We start from the raw sequence: 20,023 nt of genomic DNA on the forward strand, positions 1-20,023 counted from the left end.
GGAAAGATTTCAACCGAGGCACATTAAGTCACGCTTGAACTGACCTGCAATGTCTAAAACAAAGTTTTGAAGTGCTTGAAAACCCTGTAAGTTCAACTAGTCTCAATTCTGTGTATGCACAATGTCTCCCTACTGAAATGTCTCTAAAAGACTGCTCTCAGGTGTAACTGGATATGAACAACAAATAATGTAAAAAACATCTGTTAACTGTTTAGCTAGACAACAGTTAACGATGTCTGGACGCCAGATTAAAAGACCTCAACATGCTACAACGTAAAAAAGAGTCTGCAATTTAGACTAGAGTCAGATTTACTGCTTTGAATAATCAAAAATAAGTTCTTTTGTTTCAATGTTATGCTCCCCTACACCAACACTGCATGACTGTAGAAGCTTTATATATAAATTTTATCCAGCTCCAATATCAAACCGAGAAATAATAATGCCCTTTCTCCACAATTGTGTACTTTAGCAGTTTTCTAGCCATGCCAGAATTTAAAATGCAATGCTTGTATGGTTGACTTAAAAATAGTTTTGTTAATTTATGAGAGATCATCACCTTCAGAAAAGTTTTGAACCGTGAAGACTATATCTAAAAATGATTTTCAAACTCTGTTTCTCGGTAACTATATGCCAACATAAACTGTCTCTAAGCATGAAAAAAGTGCCCACAGGCACCTATCCAAGTGCCCAGCACTCGGGAGCAGAGCAACGCCAGAGGCAGAGACGTGCACCTTAATCAAGGGATAACTGAGAAATAACGAAGTGCATCAGGCACCTCTCTTCACCCCAAACAATTAGTATTTGTGAAGAAACGATTTAACTGACCACCTCACATATAGCTCTTCAAATAAAGTAGCCACTGAGCAAATTAGATTCAATGCAGTTAACAGCAATTAATTTGAGCACAGAAAATATCTGTACAAGTAGACATTGGTAGCTGTCAGCATCTTTTTTTTAATAGGCTAAGAGAGTTCTTCTCCAGGCTGAAAAAGTTAAAGCCCTGACACTCTGCAGCTAACAGAAGCTGGTGGTAAAGTCACAGTGGTGGTCTTAGGTGAAGCCCGACAGTTTCAGAGTACTGGGAAAATCTTTAAGAACTAGAGTCATTGCTCTGCAAATCCATGGACTTTGCTGGAGCTGTAACTGCAGCCAGAACAATCCTAAGTCACTGAAACTTTTTGATCTTTCATTAAGATATATTCTAAAATGTAAAATTCCAACACTTCATTTATCCAAAAAAACCTAAAAATCATTTATGGTTGAACTGGAGGATTTTTTTTTTTTACACAGTATCTCATACACATACAAAGACAAACTTTTGTGTTTTAAATCTTCAGTGTCGTATGAACATAAGACTGGTTCACCAGATGCAGAGACATCATAACCCCTCCACCACCCTGCTCTTCCTAGTGGCCTGTGGTTCAGCACCTCACCACTGTTGTGATCAGAAATCTGCTGATTTCCAGTTTACTTTTACTAAAAGCCAGTTGAAATCAATCAATGCTTGTGTCAACTCTGTCTGTTATTATTAAAGAGAAACTCCTCCTCTCAGCTATTTCGTCTCCTCTGCCTACACAGGGCTGCAGCATGTCGCAGCTGTCACATCAGCAGCATGAACCCGCCAGTCTTGTCTTCTCCTTTAGGCCAGGCTCCTTCCTCTGAACTTCTCAGTCACGCTTGTTTGAATTTCAGTTATTTTTCTTTAACTAATTGGACCTGAATCATACATGGAGGTCTCACCAAGCTTTGTGGAAGAGCACTGATACACTCCTGCCTCTTCATACTTGTACCTGCCTCGACATACTTTGTCACGTCTCTGCTGCTGCTCTTGCTCTGCGGTGCAAAAACTATGTGACTGTGACACCAATTGCGACTCGATTGTTCCACTGGAAATTATTAGTGGACACTGCAGAATCACAGTGCACGTCCTAGCGCACCCTCTGCAATACCTCTAAACTCCTATGCAAAATATCTGTGTTGAAATTTCTTCACGAGTAACATTCAGTGTCAAGACTCATGAAGTCACACCCAGTGACCTACTTCTTTTAATGCTCTCCAACTTGTGCTGTGACAACACCACAACGCTGCTGAAGTCTCTGGGGAACTAAACCAGAGGGGGAAAAATGGTGTGTGACACTTTGGGAACTGTCATCATTTAAAAACACACCTCATGGGTGTTAAGCAAATGATGGTGAAAACCCCTCTGTATGCCAGAGTACCTTCCCACTGATGTGCCCTGGGCACATCATCACGCTTCTTGTGCCACCGGGTCCAGCCAGAGACCCCGAGCAGGCAGTGCTGAGGTGGTGGGTGACGGCAGTGCTGGTCAGCAGGCACATGCCTCCCCTCTGAGGGCAGCAAAGCCACCAGTGTGCCCTATGGTGGCTGCGCTGTCACGGCCGTATGGCTGTGAGGAAATTACAGTGGGGGTGGAAGCAAGTCAGTGAGATTTTGTGGTAAAATAAAGTAAACTTTCCAGTGAGGTATGTATTTTCTATGTCCCTTGGCTTCCTGCTGTGGGAGCCATGCCGCAGAAGAAAAACCCTGCCTTTTGACAGACTGTGCTTATGATTGCTCAGTGGAAAACACATGGCCCAGAGCAGTTAAATCCCAAACTCATCATGAGGGGAGGCGAGAGGAAGTGAGGCTGAATGAAGTGCAGGAAAGGGGAAGAGCTGCTGGAGAGGAGTGGACAGCAATGAGACTCCCAACAATGTGACAGCTCAAATGACTGGCTGAGGGACAAATGACAGGCTGCGGGAGCTGGCATTGTTCAGTCTTGAAAAGAGAAGACTTCAGGGGGACCTAATAGCTGCCTTCCAACACCTGAAGCGAACCTACAGGAAGGCTGGGGAGGGACTTTTTACAAGAAAGTCCGCTGATAAGACAAGGGGAAATGGATTTAAGTTGAAGGAGAATAGATTTAGATTGGACATTAGGAAGAAATTCTTCAGTACGAGGATGGCAAGACTCTGGAATAAATTGCCCAGTGATGTTGTGGCTGCCCCTTCCCTGGAGGTGTTCAAGGCCAGGTTGGACGGAGCCTTGAGTAGCCTGATCTAGTTGAGAGGCGTCCCTGCCCATGACAGGGAGGTTGGATTAGATGATCTCTAAGACCCCTTGCAGCCTAAGCCATTCTATGATTCTATGATTCTATGATTTTTCAACAATAACCTGCTGTCCAGCTGTTGCATCAACCCTTTCAAATTTCCTGTCTGGAAGAGAAGAATATCAGGGTCCTGATAACCGCCTGAACAAAGCTATGGTAATAAAGTGTTTGGGTCCGACTCCCTGGCCAGCAGTGACAAAGGCGAGGTGAGGCACCTTAAAGCTTTGCCACCGTAACCGTTTGGAGCTGCTGCTGTTGAGGAAGGCTGCCGTGAACACGTCTATCCTTCAGCGACTTGCAACCCACCCAAACACAAAAAACACAGGCAGTGCTGTGTCTGAGCAGGCACCAGCACCTGTCCCATGCTTCCTGTGGCCACTTTACTGGACCACGGAGCTCTTCTTCACCGCGCGGGATGGAAGGGGCTTGTGTTTATAGCGGGGGCACGGCAACATACTGTACCTCTTCCGGCAGGCTGACCACCAGGTCATTTTCCGTCTGCCCTACCAAGGCCTGCAAGAAGTACTCGCTGCAGGCAGCCAGCACAGCCCGGTGGGCGCGGAACTCCTTCCCCTCCACGATCAGCGTCACGTCACAGAGAATGTCCTGCTTCCGCTGGTCATTTAAGCAGAGGAGAATATTGGTACAGTGCACCGTTGACTCATACACATACATGGGGGAGTCAGTCTTCTCATCCACAGACATGCCGTTCACACCCTGCAGGGGAGACAGGAGGAAGAAAATACAAACAAGGTGGTGAGGGGCAACGTAGCTGCCGGGCAAATGTGGCGTGGCAGGATGCTGCTCTATTTCTGGATATCCCTGGACCATACACAGGCAGCCCCCCACTAATTCTTAAATACAAGCCAGTTGCTCAGGAAAGATATCGTTGCCATCAGCTTTCACTCCGCCACGCTTCGATTACCTATTCCTCCCCCAACTTCCACCCTCAAAACTAAAAGAGGGTTTAGACGGACCGCACAGTGCTTTCCTTCAACCACCTACTACGCAACTATGACTTTTTATTTAGTAGAGGCATGGGGACATGGGAAATTTTAGAAGATTTTAACCAAAAAATCAAAAGTGACAGTTAGGTCTTTTAATAGTGTGCTTGCTTCTGTTATTTTCAGACTAAGGGAAAAAACCCTCAAAAACCCAGCCTATTCTCCAGCAGGCAGCACCACATGTTTACACTGAAGACCTTGGCTCAAGTGAGAGGCAAGGGGAAACCATACCTGACAGAGACCAGCCACTAATTACAGCAATTTCATTTCTCTGTCAGAATTAGAGTGATTTTAAGCCTTATGGGGGAGAGAAAGGTGTTCAGTGGCTTCAGAAGAAATCTGTTTCCATGTCTGGCTAAAACAACATGCCTTCACCAGCAGTTTAATGCCATTTACAGAAAAGAACATCTTCCTGACGTTCTGACACACGTAGAACTGGCAGTGCCACTGAACGTGGGGATTGGACTCGTGGTGGTGATGGTGGTAGGGATCAGCTTCCCCCAACACCAAACACTGCATGAACCCCCTTTGCACTTGGAACATGTTGAAGTAATTCTTTAATGCAAAACTTTCTGCCCAGCACCAGACTGAATCCTCTTTGTGTTATTTTCCTGTTTTAATTTCTCTGAGTAGAAAAGTGCAAATGCTGGTGCTGTGTTTGAACACACTGTGTACCCTCAAAAAAATGCAAACATGCTTGTTTTATCTGCTGCTGAAAGTTGTGCAAATGCACAAACGTCAAGTATTTTAAGGGATTACTTTTCCTTATTGCAAACAACCACTGCCTTCTGAGAGCTAAGATTCAGAGGCACAGGGGGCTAATGGTAACTGATGGCGGTATTTTGGTATAATACCGCTGCGTTGGAAACAGCCGACCACTGTAACAAACAGAAGCAAAATTCCTCCTCTGCTACTTCTTGACATGGATCTTTGCAGCATGTTCCTTTGCTAGTACAATGTGCAGGTACATCAGCAGACAGAACCTGACTTCAGACTATTTCTCCTGCTGTGAGATCAAACCAGGGAAACCTTTTCCTACAGTGTCATTCGAAAGATACTAATAAGCTAGCCAAGAATGGACTTAAGAGGACCCATTATTTATAAGTGGTTAACAGATTTCTCAATGATAACTCCATCTTTGCACTCCTATAGAATTATTTTTAAGCCAGCGGCTACAATGACTCTTCCTGCAAAACAGGTATTTTTTGCCAACACTACGAAACTATAGTATTACTGGAAGTCTTAATGGGATGCTTATGGCGCCTCTTTTACTGGTATTTTCAGTATTCACTGCTGACTCATGCTACACTTCTGAGTACCCAGCTGGAATGCCTACACAAACAGAAAAAAACAACCAATCAACCAGCCCAGATTAGCCCTTCACTGACCTTCTGTCTAGAGAGAAGATACTCAGCTGCTTACTGATCTGCATACAGGTAGGGGAGGGAGACACTTTGGGGTTTTTCATGTAACCGGCTGGATTTCTTAACCAGAAGATGAATTTTTAATTTTTTTTCCTCCTCATAAATTGAGACTAATGAGAAGAACTGACAGCAATCATTTTATTAACACTCCGGTAATGTAAAAGAAATGACATTTAGCTCAGCTCACTCATAGCTTTCTGTGTAACTGAACTCTGATGCTAATCATATCGCTATAATAATGTTCTAAGTGGTCACTCTTGCGTGCTATGAAATGCAAGAGTTTACAAGAACAATCTAGTGGGAAAACCTGAGAGTTGGAAATGACACTGCAAAGGTGAAAGAGTTAATTTTTTTTTCTTTTGTTTTTTTCCAGGCATGTCTTATGTCTGTAATGTCTCAGATGATGAAAAAATGTACCAGAAGCCTGAAACCTGGCAGGTAATGAGCAGAACGTCAATTACATTTTCAATGCCTTTTTAAAAAAAAACAAAAACCACTGTTTGCCTGAAATTGCAATCCTCTTTTACAGTAATAGTGCAATTTGTGTGAATCAAACCCTGAATTACTTGGTTACTAATTAGTAATTTCCCACTTTTTAACTACAGCTCTCATCAAGCGTACTTTAAAAAAAAAAAAAATTCATCGCGTACCCTGTGAAGTGCTGAAAATAACCACAGTGTATTTCCCCCGCTGGCAAGCGAGCCTCTCTTCTATGCTAGGAAACCCGACCGATGTGGTACTGAGATGCTGGGGTTATGAACTGCACCACCCGCTCCAGCAGATCCCCAGTTCCACTCCCGGGAAGGACCTCCACCCAGCTGCTTAGATTGCCAGGCTTTCCCAAGGCTGCTCTTCTGTCTCCAAGGGCTTCCCAAAAGCGGATCCACGCCGTGCCCCTTCCCAGGGCCGCTGAGAGCCTGCGTGGATGCCTCAGCCAGTGGCTGCAATCTCAGCCCAACACAGACTTCCCTGGCTGCTCCAGGAAGCACCCCGAGCCCTCCATTGTGCGGAGGGAAGCCGGGGCTGGGCTACAGCTCAGGACCACCTATTTGTCAGCTTTTAATATTTCGACACAGCTGATTTAAGGTCTTCCCTTTTCCACGATCTGCTATCAATGGAATGACCTCCGGGCATGAGGTGTTTCCTCTCCGAGAGGGCTTTATCCTGCAGGACAGGAGCAAGAAGGTGAAACCCGAAGCTGGGCAGTATGTTGTTCATTCTCACGGGGAAAGCACTTAAAGTGCAAAGAGAAAAGGTCACCATAGGGCTTTGGCATGTAGTAGCAAGAAAATTAGCAGAATTCAACCTTTTTTTTATTTTCCTCTCCTCAGAAAAGCAAAGCAAGGATCAGGCATTAACTCTGAACTCTGAGGCAAGCCGGGCTGGAAGTCTTTTACACAGTGTTAAATTCAAACCGTGTAATTTTTTGCTGAATTCACTATTATGCTGAGTTCGCAGAACCTTCTTCATGAAAATCATTGCTACACACTTGGTATTTCTTCAAACTGAAGAGAGAATGTCTTAGCAAGCCTTTCTCCAGCTCAAAAGAACATGCTGTGCATTTGTTTGCATATAGGTCACCATACTGCCAGAAAAAGCCTATTTGAAACAAAAGTTTCCAGAAACTGGCACGAACTGTTGTGGGCAACCAAAGCACCATTGAAACCTCGCCAAAAAAAGTTGCTGGCAAAGGCCAGCAACTGCAGTGAAGTGAATTGGAACGTTGCATACACGGTCCTTCCACATGGATGGGTGGGAGATCCCACCGAGCCCTTCTGCATGGGCAGCTTGGAGGAGGTACACGAAACCTCAGGAGACCAAAAAAGTTTCTCATGGAACAGCCAAATTGCTTTGGTTTGCAGCACGTCATTTCTACGGGCTGGCGCTGACCCAAAACTCTCCAGGAACTCATAAATGCATGGTCTGAGCTGCTACCAAAAACACATTATCTGTCATGAAAAAAACAGCTCCTGCCCCACAAGACTAAAGGGCAGGCAATACGCTCTCTGTTTCTGAAGGGAAACATTAAGGGAGAGAAAACAGACCAGAAAGTCCTGCATCAGAACTGGGTTAGTAACATGCAGAGGTAAATCTCGACCGTGGCAGAGCTATGGAGCACTTAACCAGGCAAATTATCATTGTGACAAAGCAGCATGGTTTCTGCAAGGGGAGTCTCTGATGGGCTCTATTAGAATTCCTGAAGTGTGTCAAATTAGCAGTGAGGAACACTGGTACATGTAATTAGTGTTGACTTTCAGAAATCCTTTGACAAAACCTTTACAAAAGGCTGCTAGAGAAGCTCAGCTGTCATAAGGTGAGAAGTTTTATCAGACTGGAAATCACTTAGCCTCAACTGTATTCAACAGAGGATGCAAGGGCAATTTTCAACAGGTTAACAGTGAAATTCCTCCAGAAACAAACCAGCAGCGGTACTGGCTCACATCTGCCTATGGTCACACCGTGTAACATGCCTGAGCTCCTCGGATCTCTGAGGCTGAAGCAGGGTTGGGCACGCTTAGTACTTGGGTGGGCAATTGCCCAGGTGTACCAGGGTCCTAAAAGCAGCCTGCTCTCCTACAAGCGAGGTCATCAAGAAGAGCTGGACACTGGGAGCAATCTGAAACAACAGAGGTTTAGACTGGACATAAGGAAAAACTGAGGAACAGGTTGCCTGGAGCGGTTGTGTCATCTCTATCCTTGGAAGTTTCCGAGATCAGTCTGAATACAGTGCAGAGCAACCTGCTCTGATCTCAGAGCTGACCTGCTTCGAGCAGGAGGTTGTGCTGGTAACCTCCTCAGGCCCTTTCCCACGTGACTTATCTGATGGTCTCACATTGATTAGTGACCTAGAAGTCCACGAACCATGACAGGGAGACTGAAAATGATAAAATTAGTTCAAATGTCAAAGGTAATAAGGATTGCTGGGAATTTAAAAAAGACAGTATAAAAAAGAATCAGACACTAACAAGGTGACACAGTTAATCCAGGATACTGTTACACACAAGTGGCAATTAGAGGGAAAAATTATATATAGAATAGTTGGGTGACGAAGAGAAAGCTGCTCAGGACTGTGTGCAGTTGAGTTTTGAGTCTCTTCAAAGGTGGAGACCCCACATCACCTCTGGACAACCTGCTGCAGTGTCTGACCACTGTCACAGTAAAACATTGACCTGGAATCTCAGTCCCAATTTGGAGTCTCTCATGAAAAAGGTAGCCTAGAGACAGACAGTCTGGAGACAGACAGCCCATCATCACCCAGAGACAGATTTTGAAGAGAGAGAATATTTTAATAAGGAGATATATTTTCTAGTTACTTCTAGAGTGGTACACTGCTGTGTGGTGTCTGCATCTGATTACTGATGTTGAAACAGGGAGAAATGAAATTCTCAGGAGAACAACAAAAAAGATTATTGGCACAGAAAGAGGAAAAGCCCTCCTCAGCATGTATGGCATATTCAATAAATGCTACACTAATAATCTTTAAAAAAAAGTTAAAGGCACACTGTTGTTTAGTGTTTCTAGTGTTGCAAATAGGAGAGGGCACTCAAGTAAAAGCAAGACAAACACCGAATTTGCAAAAAGAAGAGCTGTGATTCCTGACCATAGAAACAAACTGAAGCTGTACCCTGTACTCATAAGAAGATGCTTGTTTTGTTTTTCCTAAGAGATTTTGCAGTCACTGCAACAAACCATATGTGCAACTGATCACTGCTGCATGTTTCTGGGAAAAAAACCCCCTTGTTTGTAAAAGAAATAGTCATTCCTATATAAAAATATCCAGGGCAACATTACTCAGGGTACAAGTTTACATGGGATGAAAATTGACATGCTCTGGCACAGTGGCCAACCACAAACTGCCTCGGCAGCACAGTGTACCTGTATTAGCTGTCTTTCCTGACCTACCAACCACTCTCTCTAAAACAGATTATTTCACAGACGTCAACATAGATGAAATCCCAAATCTATCACCTATTCACACGCCTCCTAGACACCTCGTTCCCTGTGACCCCGACTGCAGAAGACAGCAATGGGAACACTGCCCTGCGCTCTCCTCTCTCCAGTGGGCACTCAGGTTTCATGGGACCAAGCTGTTGAGGGCAAGCTGTAAAAAACATCCTTTCAAAGACTACATGTGGTGGGTGTGACTGACACCAGGGGGTCCTGCTCCCACTGGCACCAGCTAAGTGGTGGCTTTAGGACATGAGAAGCCATCAGATGCTAAGCTCAACTCATAAAAGGTGTACAGATCGCACTGTAAGCATCTTAGCAGCGTCTCTATGGCAAAACACCAGTGAAGAACCATAGAAGCACAGAATGTGTTGGGCTGGAAGAGACCTTTAAAGGTCATCTAGTCCAACTCCCCTGCAGTGAGCAGGGACATCTTTAACTAGATCATGTTGCTCTGAGCTCTATCAAAGCTGACCTTGAATGCCTCCAGGGATGGAGCTTCTATCACCTCTCTGGGCAACCTCTTCCAGTGCTCCACCATCCTCATAGTAAAGAACTTCCTCCTGATACCTAGTCTAAATCTATCCTGCTCTAGTTTTAAACCACTGCCTCTTGTCTGTCGCTACATGCTCTTGTGAACAGCCCCATCCCAGCTTTCTTACAGGTCCTCTTTAAGTACTAGAAGGCCGCTCCAGTCTCCCCAGAGACTTCTCCAGGCTGAACAACCCCAACTCCCTCAGCCTGTCCTCGCAGGAGAAGTGCTCCAGCGCCTTGATCATTTTTGTGGTAGGAAGGAAGCCCCATTGCAAAAGTCACTTAACTGGCTTTGTTATACTGGACCTAGACCCTAGTGTGCCAGTGGATAGGGGACGGGGGACAAAAGGGTCCTAAAGGCATCATCTCATCCCATGGAACAGAAGCTCACTTGTGTCCCAGAAGCTCTAAGTAGGACATGAGATCTACAACAGTGCATGGAGGACTCCCAACAACTTCATGGTGAAGGCCTGAAAAGGTTTCTTGGTATCTCCTCATTATGCCTGTAAAGCTACATTTCAGTATGGAAACCAACAGGTAACACCCTGTGATTTCTCATTTAGGAACTGCAGGTTTTGCTTGGAAGCCTAAGCTTCCAAGCGTTATGTCCTGCTACAGGCGACTCCTGGCTTTCTCCCGATTGTGTTAAGAGAGGATCAATGCTGAACTGGGGTTATTTTTAGTTCCAGTTCACATTCTTCCAGTCAGCTCCACTAACAGTAAAAAAAAAGACACTTAGGAGTAATGTGAAGTGGCCAGCTTGAATCCATCTAAGGCTCTTTGGCCAGAGGTAGCTGGTGAGTCTGCACCGCAGATTTGCATGTAAACATCTGGCAGTATTTCAGTCCCACAGAACGCAAAGAGAGTGAAAAAATTGTCTTTTGTTCTGAGGTTTTCTATTCCACCTCCCCGCCTCAACAATTTAGCAAAAGGTACTAGGAAAAAAATGGGAGGAATGATGATAAAATAATGAAAAAGTTGAGAGGAACTTGTACTTTTGACAAATGGCAGCAAAAGCACGTCAGACTTGACAGTTTTTAGGGATAAACATGCACTGTTTTTAAGTGGCAAGTGGGAGGAAAATAATTTTCCAAGCTTCCTTACTCATCTCCTAATATTTTTTCTATGAAGAGACTTGTTCTGTGTAATCAACACTTTGGTTTTAAAGAAATTTATCAATAACTGACACTTCAGAGCTTCTAAAATGACCATCCTTTTAATTGGTTATTACTATCTCTCAATTATAGCTATAACAACACAGGATATGATTATATTGTCACTGCTTTCCTTTAAAAAGAAACTATTGAAAGGCCTAATGATTAATTCACCATTTTTGAGAGCTCACTGTAATGACAGAAGACTATATACAAAGGTCTCTTCAGTGAGCCCATTATTCAATTAATAAATGCTGAATACTGAGCAGTCATAGTCATATGAAACTCCCAAGAACTGTGTGAATTTTTAACCAATTAATTATCAATTACAACATCATAAAACACCAGCACAAAAATAGAAATAACGGAATTTAATTATACATTATTCTTCTTAGTTGCTGCAAATACTATACAAGACTGATTTTGATTAATAATTCATACGGCAATAAAGTATCAGGAAAGATAATTATACTGTGCCACAATTCTCACACTGATTTCTGTAATTACAGATTACAACAGTGTTAGCAATTTAAAAAGGTTAGGGAGCAGTAGTAATTTGCTATGTCATCCTCAGCAATATTAATGTCTTCTTCTCTGAGCACCCCAGATAATTGAAAATAGACTTGTGGGCTGCCAGGCTACACGGGCTTGCCTCCTGCCAAACACGCTGTGGGTGCCAGGGCCATTAGCAGGAACGTCTTTAGAAATGAGCTTTTCATGTCGTTCAAGTAACTTCTGCTGTAACGCAGAAAATACATGGACGAGAGGAAAAGACATTATAGAGCGTTCTTTGCTGGCAGCTCTAGACACGTGGCGCTGCTGCCGGTGATGGCTGGTGCTTCTGACTCTACTGCCTCCAAGCAAGACTTTTGCTTGATCACAAGCTAGGAGAAACCCAAGAGAAGATGGAAGCACAGGCTCTCTCGAGTGGCAGATCTAATGGATTGAAGCTAGAGATGGATCGGTTCAGAGTGGACGTTAGGGAGAAGTTCTTTCCCATGAGGGTGGTGAGACCCTGGCACAGGTTGCCCAGAGAGGTGGTGGAAGCCCCATCCCTGGAAGTTTTTAAGGCCAGGCTGGATGGGGCTCTGAGCAGCCTGATCTAGTAGGGGATGTCCCGGCCCACGGCAGGGGGCTGGAACTAGATGACCTTTAAGGTCCCTTCCAATCCTGACAATTATATCAATTCTGTGGTTCTGTTATCTGGTAGGGGCATGCAGCAGCGCCCTGCAGACATGTGGTAATGTCTCCTAAAGGCAAAAATTCACACTGCTGAGGAGGCTCCCACATACCAAGCATTCGCAGCCCAGGGAGCACCCTCTGCACTGCTCAACAGCTGTGGGCACTTCTAGGGCCACAGACTGGCCCCCAGTGAGCGACACCACAGCCAGTAAGCGAAAGCAGCAGTACCTGGGCTGGCTGCAGAGCTGGGCCATGAGCCCTGCTTCCATCTGGCAAGCCTTACCTTCTTTCAAAGCAGAGAATACTGGAATTACTTAGCTTAAAGCTGAGAGAAACAGGGATGCATCTTCAAGACTGTGGAACGGCTGCTTTTGCACAGCTCATGAGCCATCACAGCACAGGGGCTCTGATGTAGGAAGGAAGTCCCATCAGCAGAAGTCACTTACTGGCTTTGTTATACTGCACCTAGACCCTACTGAGCAACAGGATAGAGACCAGGGAAAGAAAAAAAAAGAAAGAAAAAAAGGGACTCTAAACCTGTAGACCTTTAAACAGAATGGCTAAATATAACTTTTATCTGTAGCATTTTGGTTACTTAGAACGATTTTGCTCTTGGCCGATGGAGTGCATGAACAGAAATGCATTACAGCTTCATTTCTGCAGTGGATCTTATGGGGTTTTTTTTCTTTGTTTGTTTTGTTTTTTTAAATAGTGTCAGGATGCCCACAGTCTCCACGACGGATGTTTATTTAATCCCCAGGTGTCTACTCTAAAGAAACTTCAAGTTGTTCAGAGATTGGTACTGTAAGGAGGCAGGGATTCCCAGTGGAGGTTGGTTTGAAAAGTCCAAATAGATTTATGTTCCACATACAGATAAAACCTATTTCTTGACTTCAGCCAGTTGATTTGTTATTGTTTTCTGAGCGAGTAACCCAGCTGAACAAGGTAATGATAGCTGCAGTCTTTAGAGACTTCAGTTAACACGTTTTACACATGGTACACACGTTAACATATACATTCTATACAGGTCTACTAGGCAAAGTATACACATGCATCTTTTTATGACTCAGGAAACATTATATAATCATAGTGCTAATTATTCTACACTCAGTAAGTTGGGCTTAGTTTAACGCATATTTTCAGCATTTAAATATAAATGATGATGCCTTTGGGAGACAGGCATAGACGGGGTGGGGGAAGACACAGACCAAATAGGACAAGAGAAGGAACACAACAACTGTCTGCCCTCTATCCTTATTTCTCAGAAGCCACTCAACCGACATACATGTACATGGAAAGTGAGAAACGCAGAACAACTCCTCCCTGATAAAGTCTCTTCTCACAGCTTTCACATTGCTCTTTACAGTAGCTGGCTACGGTGAAGGGGACCGGAACCAAGTCTGCTTCTCAAAATAGCTTATTCAAAGCAGAATGGGGAATGCCCAACACTGAAACAGTGCCAGGAAACCACCAAGCAAAACAAACAACATATTATGTTTTTCTGAAGTGGTCAATGGCTTCAGGACCTCAGGGAAAAGACACAACCTTTCAGGTTGCTCTTGGGTAAACTGGATTGCCAGATTGAAGAGTCAGAGAGGGAAAAATGAAGCAGTGATTTGGTTTTATCTTGCTCTCCAGCTTGGTCAGCTGAAAAGGTTTAAGTTTTCTACGCAGATGGAGGCTGGAAATTCTGGAAAGGGACCACCAGATTTAGGTCCTGCCTTCTTTTAAATTAATATTTTTGGGTTTTCGTGGAGGAGTGATACAGCTTTCCACCTTTTCCTAAACTTTTAAATAATTTACTTTTACCTCTATGGGTGTACGTACAAATTTATGTATGATAATTTGCACTACAATGGTGTCTGAAATGATGAAATTGCTGAAGCATAAATGGTTGGTGAAGTATCCAGGCCACTTTCCAGTATGACAGTACTTTGGGATAGGAAAGAACATATTTCTCTGAAATCTCTTTTGCTAGTATGACTATGAGAACAAAAGCGAAATTGATATTGATATCAATACCACCAGTGTTTGGAAGCTATAAATTATGAACAATAACACTAATCTGCTCCTATTAGCAGCCTTTTAACGTGAAAGATTATGCCAACAAACTATCTGAGCTAAAGCTATTAATTTCCCTTATATTCGATTCTACAGCAAGCCCAGACTTTAAAACCTGCGGTAGAGTTCAGTACTGCAGCTCTGTACTTGAAATTTGTGGTTGTTATCAAATAGGCATTGCTTTTGATTTTTTCCAGAGGAAAAGAGAAATTTTCTCTCTCAAAATTACATCTCCTAGTTAATTTTCTCTTCACTTCTCAAGCTGTATTAATTATTGCTTTTCCAGCCCATCAACAAAACTGGTGGAAGAAATTTTGCCTGCATGGCAGCGTATGTCCAAAACCACTGCCAACATCTTCAAGTATTCAAAATGTGGAGGTTGCAAAACCAACGAAAGTCCATTTTTCCTGCCACACTACATAGTTGTTTCAGGAAAAATCTGCTTTATTTTTTATTATTTTATTTATTTTTCCTAAAATGCAAGCTCTTCATTTTTGCTGCAAGTTTGCAGGTGTTCAGAACATCTTTCATGTTTCCTTGGGACACAAACTGGCATGTCCTTTGGAACATGTCTGCTGTGATTAATGTGTGAAGAGTGGGAACGCATGCAGCAGGTCACTGGGTTAAATTTGGGACAGAGTTTCATAGGGTATAACTTCGCACCTTCTGCTCTCGGGAAAGAATACAGGTGTTGCCTTCCCCTTAGAGACTGGGCTGCTCTCTCTGCTTGTGCAGCATTTTCCACAATCAAATGGATATCCACAATAATATTCTCCTTCAGCAACTTATGTACTGAAGGAAAAATGTTTCCTTACGGATAAATCACAGATTTTTAATAATCTAAAGATAAAAGAACAAATAAATAAATTTTCACAATTTTCACATGTTTTTCTAACCATCAAATGATCAGAAGGCTATTTTAGACAGAATGACATGGCTATTTAGAAACCCTCAGACCAAGTGTCATGGGGATACTTGGGTTTTGCCAAAGGATTCTGACGGTTGGTTTGATCCTGCAAGGATGTAGGAATCGCCATTTTGTTATCAGAAAGTTTAAGCAAGATTTGCAAGCCTTCCCACCGTCCTCAGAGTCTGGCACAGGCCTACATTCCTATTTAATGACCCTTTATCCGTGGACTAGCCCTTATTCTGGAACTAAACTGCCTTTCCTGTTGCAGACAATAAATCATCCTGCGGAGAAAGGCGTACGGAAAGCAATCGCTTCTGCTGCCAATACCTACCCAGGCGACAGCCAAGGTAGTAAGGAGAGGATATGAGACAGAAATGGACATTTCGACTAAGTGCAACTGCAGCCTGACGGAGCCCAGAGAGGCAGAAAAGATTTGATGCATTTGTGTACAGGTTCTGAGGGTAAATACAGCCAGTGCAGCATTTGCTCCAGGTTTCTTAGAGGACTGCAAAGACAGCAGAAGGCAAAAAAGACAAGCTTTCCATCTCCCTTAAGATCCAGAGTAGCTCACGAAAGCTTCTTTGCCATGGTAAAGAAAGAGGGATTAAAGTTGCAAAGGCTGCTATAAGAAGACTTGGATTTTATCTTTGTTTGAGGATACTTATATTATTTGTTGAGCTTTTCATGCAGCTTTTTGAAGTTTGTTTGATTTCTTTGCCCCCGAAGAACTACAACGTACTCAGACACACTTAAAGCTGCAAAAGCCATCAAATCAAATCAAATAGGAGATTAACGCGCAAAACCCAAAACTAAGCCACACTTTATCCCAGGGAAACAGAGTGGCTTGATTATTTCTGTTTGAATTAGCACACTTGTGTCATGGGAGTTTTAATCTCAGGGCATTCCTTATTCGGGTTCACAAACCTGAAAGGCAGAAAGGACCACCTCATCTGGCCTCCTAAAGGCAGTATCAACAGTTGCCTCTCTCACGCCAACTCGCGATCCCGACAGAGCAAAGAAAACCAGCGGTTTGTTTGACAAGCTCTCTCTTCAAGTGTTACTGGAATTATCTATGCCTTTAGCCTCCAAGTTCTTTCTTGACAGATCCTGAAATAGCTGTTCCGCTATTTTACCCTGGACTGACGTCAAGTTAAACCAGCCTTCAGTTCCCCGGGACATCCCTTTTATCTTTTTCAAATATCGGAAATACAGTTGGCAGCCCTCCAACTTTCTGGAATTTCCCCTGTTCCCCAAGATTTATTATAAATTAACAGCCACTTAACAGAGCTTTTCAGCTACCTCCTTTAAGATTCCTGGATATAAAAGTTACTAGGATGTGTAAATGTTGAATTTCAACCACTCCTGCCTGTCTCAGATCCTCCTTTGCTACAAGCAGCAAACTCTCTTCTTTCACATCACGGCACAGGATGGACACATCCCCTTCCATTGTTTCAAATACAAAAACTATCTAGGGATCATTTCTGCCTTTTCTACTTTCCCTCTTTTGATATTCAATTAATTAATGTTTTATCACAACTTCTATTTCTTCATTTAACCAGAATTGCTTCTCATTAGAGAAACGTTTTTTGTTATTGATGGCAGAGTAGAATCATAATTTTGAGCAGTTGGCAGAATATTCTTCAACAATTCCCAGTGCGTTCAGCGCTTTTTACTTTAAATGTAATGTTATGCCAACACAACAGGTTCTAACTTTGGAAAACATCTTTTCAGTTCTGAGTACAGTGCATGCATAAATTTATAATCTCCTGGTAGGTGGTTTACTTTGCTCGTACAAGGTCAGTGTACAGGATTTGAGGCTCTGTGATTCACATTATTTAAGTCTGTCCACAAATAATGGCATTTGACAAACTGCTTCCGACCTTGCTTCATTTTCTCATGCAACAAGTCATAAAACTTTATTATCCAGTCTGCTTTTAAGAGAACCACTCCCACTGAAGCTCTTTTGGATTCCTGCTCGTGTGCCACTCTCTCCAACACCTCTCTCATAACACTAAGAACCTGGCAAATAAAAACTCCAGCAATGTCATTCTTGTACAACCCTAATGGTTGAGCCTTACATATAATGAAAGCACCAACGGGCTTGTTTATGCGATCAGACATTCACATATGTCACTCCCTCCATTTACAGTTAATCTACAGCCCCTATTTGCTCATTTGTCTTCAAGGGAAATACACTATTTGTAGCGAAAGAGGCCACCAAAACCAGACATTCTCCTCAGTCTCTGCAGACCGTAGCTTGCAGACCCACAAAATCCCAAGCCGTTCCCCACGCTCAGCAGTGTCATAGAATCACATAATCACAGAATGGACAAATTCGGAAAGGACCTTAGAGATCATCTAATCCAACCTCCCTGTCATGGGCAGGGATACCTCTCAACTAGATCAGGGTACTCAAGGCTCCGTCCAACCTGGCCTTGAACACCTCCAGGGATGGGGCATCTACAACTTCTCCGGACAATTTATTCCAGAGTCTTACCACTCTCATACTGAAGAATTTTTTCCCAAGATCCACATTCTCCTTCAACTTAAACCCATTTCCCCTTGTCCTGTCAGTGGACACTCTTGTAAAAAGTCCTTGTTGGTATAATCTTTCACATTAAAAGGTTGCTAATCGGAGCAGACTGCTGTTATTGTTCATAATTTATACCTTCCAAACACTGGTGGTATTGGGTCAATATCAACTTGGCTTTTGTTCTTATACATGGAATGATGGCTACCTTCTGCCTTCCCTCTCCTTTCACAAGGGACCAGGCACCCCAGGACACCTAACTGTACCATATCTGAGGGCAACGTAAAACAAATCAGTGAGGACCTTGTCCCCACATTGGCAGTCATCATTGCCACACTACTCTGAGGACCACGGCACGTTTGCCTGGGGCTGTGTTTCAGGCAGCTGTGACCTATGGAAGCTTTGCCTGGCTGATTAAATGTCCCCCAAACCTATAGTCTGGACAACCTCTAAGAGATAATGGTATTTGATGTACAAGCAAATGCTTTTTTTTTCTGAGAAGAAAAAAAGTCTGTGTGCTTTTTCTGATATGAATTGAGAAGCTATATTCTCCGTAGATCTTGGAGACAAGCAATTAAAGACTGTCAAATTTGCATGCACACAGGATCCCACTGAAGGCTGAGCAGGCGATGTTATAACATTTCTCACTTGACTTGACAATCTTATATTCTTTTACCAGTTTCTGTGCATAATTTCCTTACCTTAAACAAACTCAGAGTGCCATTGTGTAACCTGACCCTTGAGCCCACGAGGGTAAGGAGGAGGGTGGGAGCCACAAGATTCCTGTTCAGCTGACTGACGGTCACTGGGTCTGCAAAATCACAACCCAGCAGTCCCCACTGCTGCAACGAATACAGACAGAGCGAGCAGAGCGCAGCTCTGCAGGTCGCTCTGGTTTGTCAGAAACCAGATTTCCGAGGCAGCATTAAGCAGAAGCCATCAGCTGCCCTGGGATTTCTTTTTGCAGTTTCTGGCTGGTCAGATGGATTTCCATGAGAATAATAACAGCAATGGCTGAACCTGTGGCCTCAAACCCACCCCCTAGCTGAGATCTCATGTCTTTACTCCACAGCATGGGGGCACCAGAGCTTTACAAGAGCTCAAAAAAATGCTGAACATTGGAAAACCAATACAAAATTTCAAGCTTTATTTTCCTTTTTACTTCCCCTCCTCAGCTGAAACACTTTGGTAGTGGTGTTCCAACTACCGGCTGAGAGAGTATCACAGCAAGAAGACTATGATCATGTGCACCCAAGGTCTGGCAAACCTACTATGGTTCAAAATAAGGTTCTGCAGAGGGAAATGGCAAGAAATGAGGCAGACACTCCTATTGCTGATGCACAGGTAGTGAGAAGCACTAGGAGGTCTACATGTGACAGGACTTAGCTGGCACATTCCAGCACTTATTTGTCAAGGTGCTGAGTGCCTTTAATCCATGCCCTTTAATGAGGTTTGAGATACTTTTCAACAAGCAGGATCAAGCCATAAAAGCATGAATACAAAGAGAGTAAATACAGATTAATAAATATACAGTATGAAAAATCTGGGATAAAATAAAACTCTTCCACTCCATTGAAGCCTGACATGTTTATATATAAAGCGGGGAATCTATAAAGCTCATTGATTAGTACTTCAAATGAAACTAATCTAAAAGCATTACTAATTATTAAGTAAAATATGTAATACAAATAGCACACTATGAAACAATCAATACTTCCCAGCGCTTGCAACCCCCTACGGCAATTTTTGTGCTAAAAAGGGGACCAGCATAGATGCCGAACTAGTGCTTGCCAGGGAGTTCTTCACTCCATATACATGTAAAAGAGAACAGTCCGTAACGCAAAAACAAGCATGCCTTTTTTTTTTACTTCTTCCCCTACTTCCGCCTAACCTAACTGTACCTAACCTATACTTCAAGCTGCTATAAAAAAAAACAAACAAAAAACTCGACATACCCTCTAACTAAATCAATGTTCTGTGTTTCTTGGACTGTCAGAAGAATCCAGTTGTTTTAGACAAACGACGTAATGACAGCTTCATGGAAGAAAGAGACAGTTTTCCGCTATCAGACTAAATGAAGATTTTGCCATTAGCACAATTCAAGTTTTGTAGAAATAAGCTCAGTTATTTTATATTTATTGGAAGTCATGATCAGGTAAGTCTACAG

The 20,023-nt window shown here is 43.2% G+C and overlaps 1 protein-coding gene across 1 annotated transcript in view; it reads right to left on the reverse strand.

Annotated features, from left to right (window-relative positions):
- The window catches only part of BACH2 (BTB and CNC homology 1, basic leucine zipper transcription factor 2), a 150,752-nt gene that overhangs the window by 43,849 nt on the left and 86,880 nt on the right, over positions 1-20,023 (reverse strand). The window contains 1 exon segment of the mRNA XM_009877116.1: positions 3,572-3,826. Within this exon segment, the coding sequence (XP_009875418.1) occupies positions 3,572-3,814 (243 nt within the window). The 5' untranslated portion in view covers positions 3,815-3,826.

The sequence above is a fragment of the Apaloderma vittatum genome, unplaced genomic scaffold (assembly GCF_000703405.1).
Source record: "Apaloderma vittatum isolate BGI_N311 unplaced genomic scaffold, ASM70340v1 scaffold3659, whole genome shotgun sequence".
NCBI lineage: Eukaryota > Metazoa > Chordata > Aves > Trogoniformes > Trogonidae > Apaloderma > Apaloderma vittatum.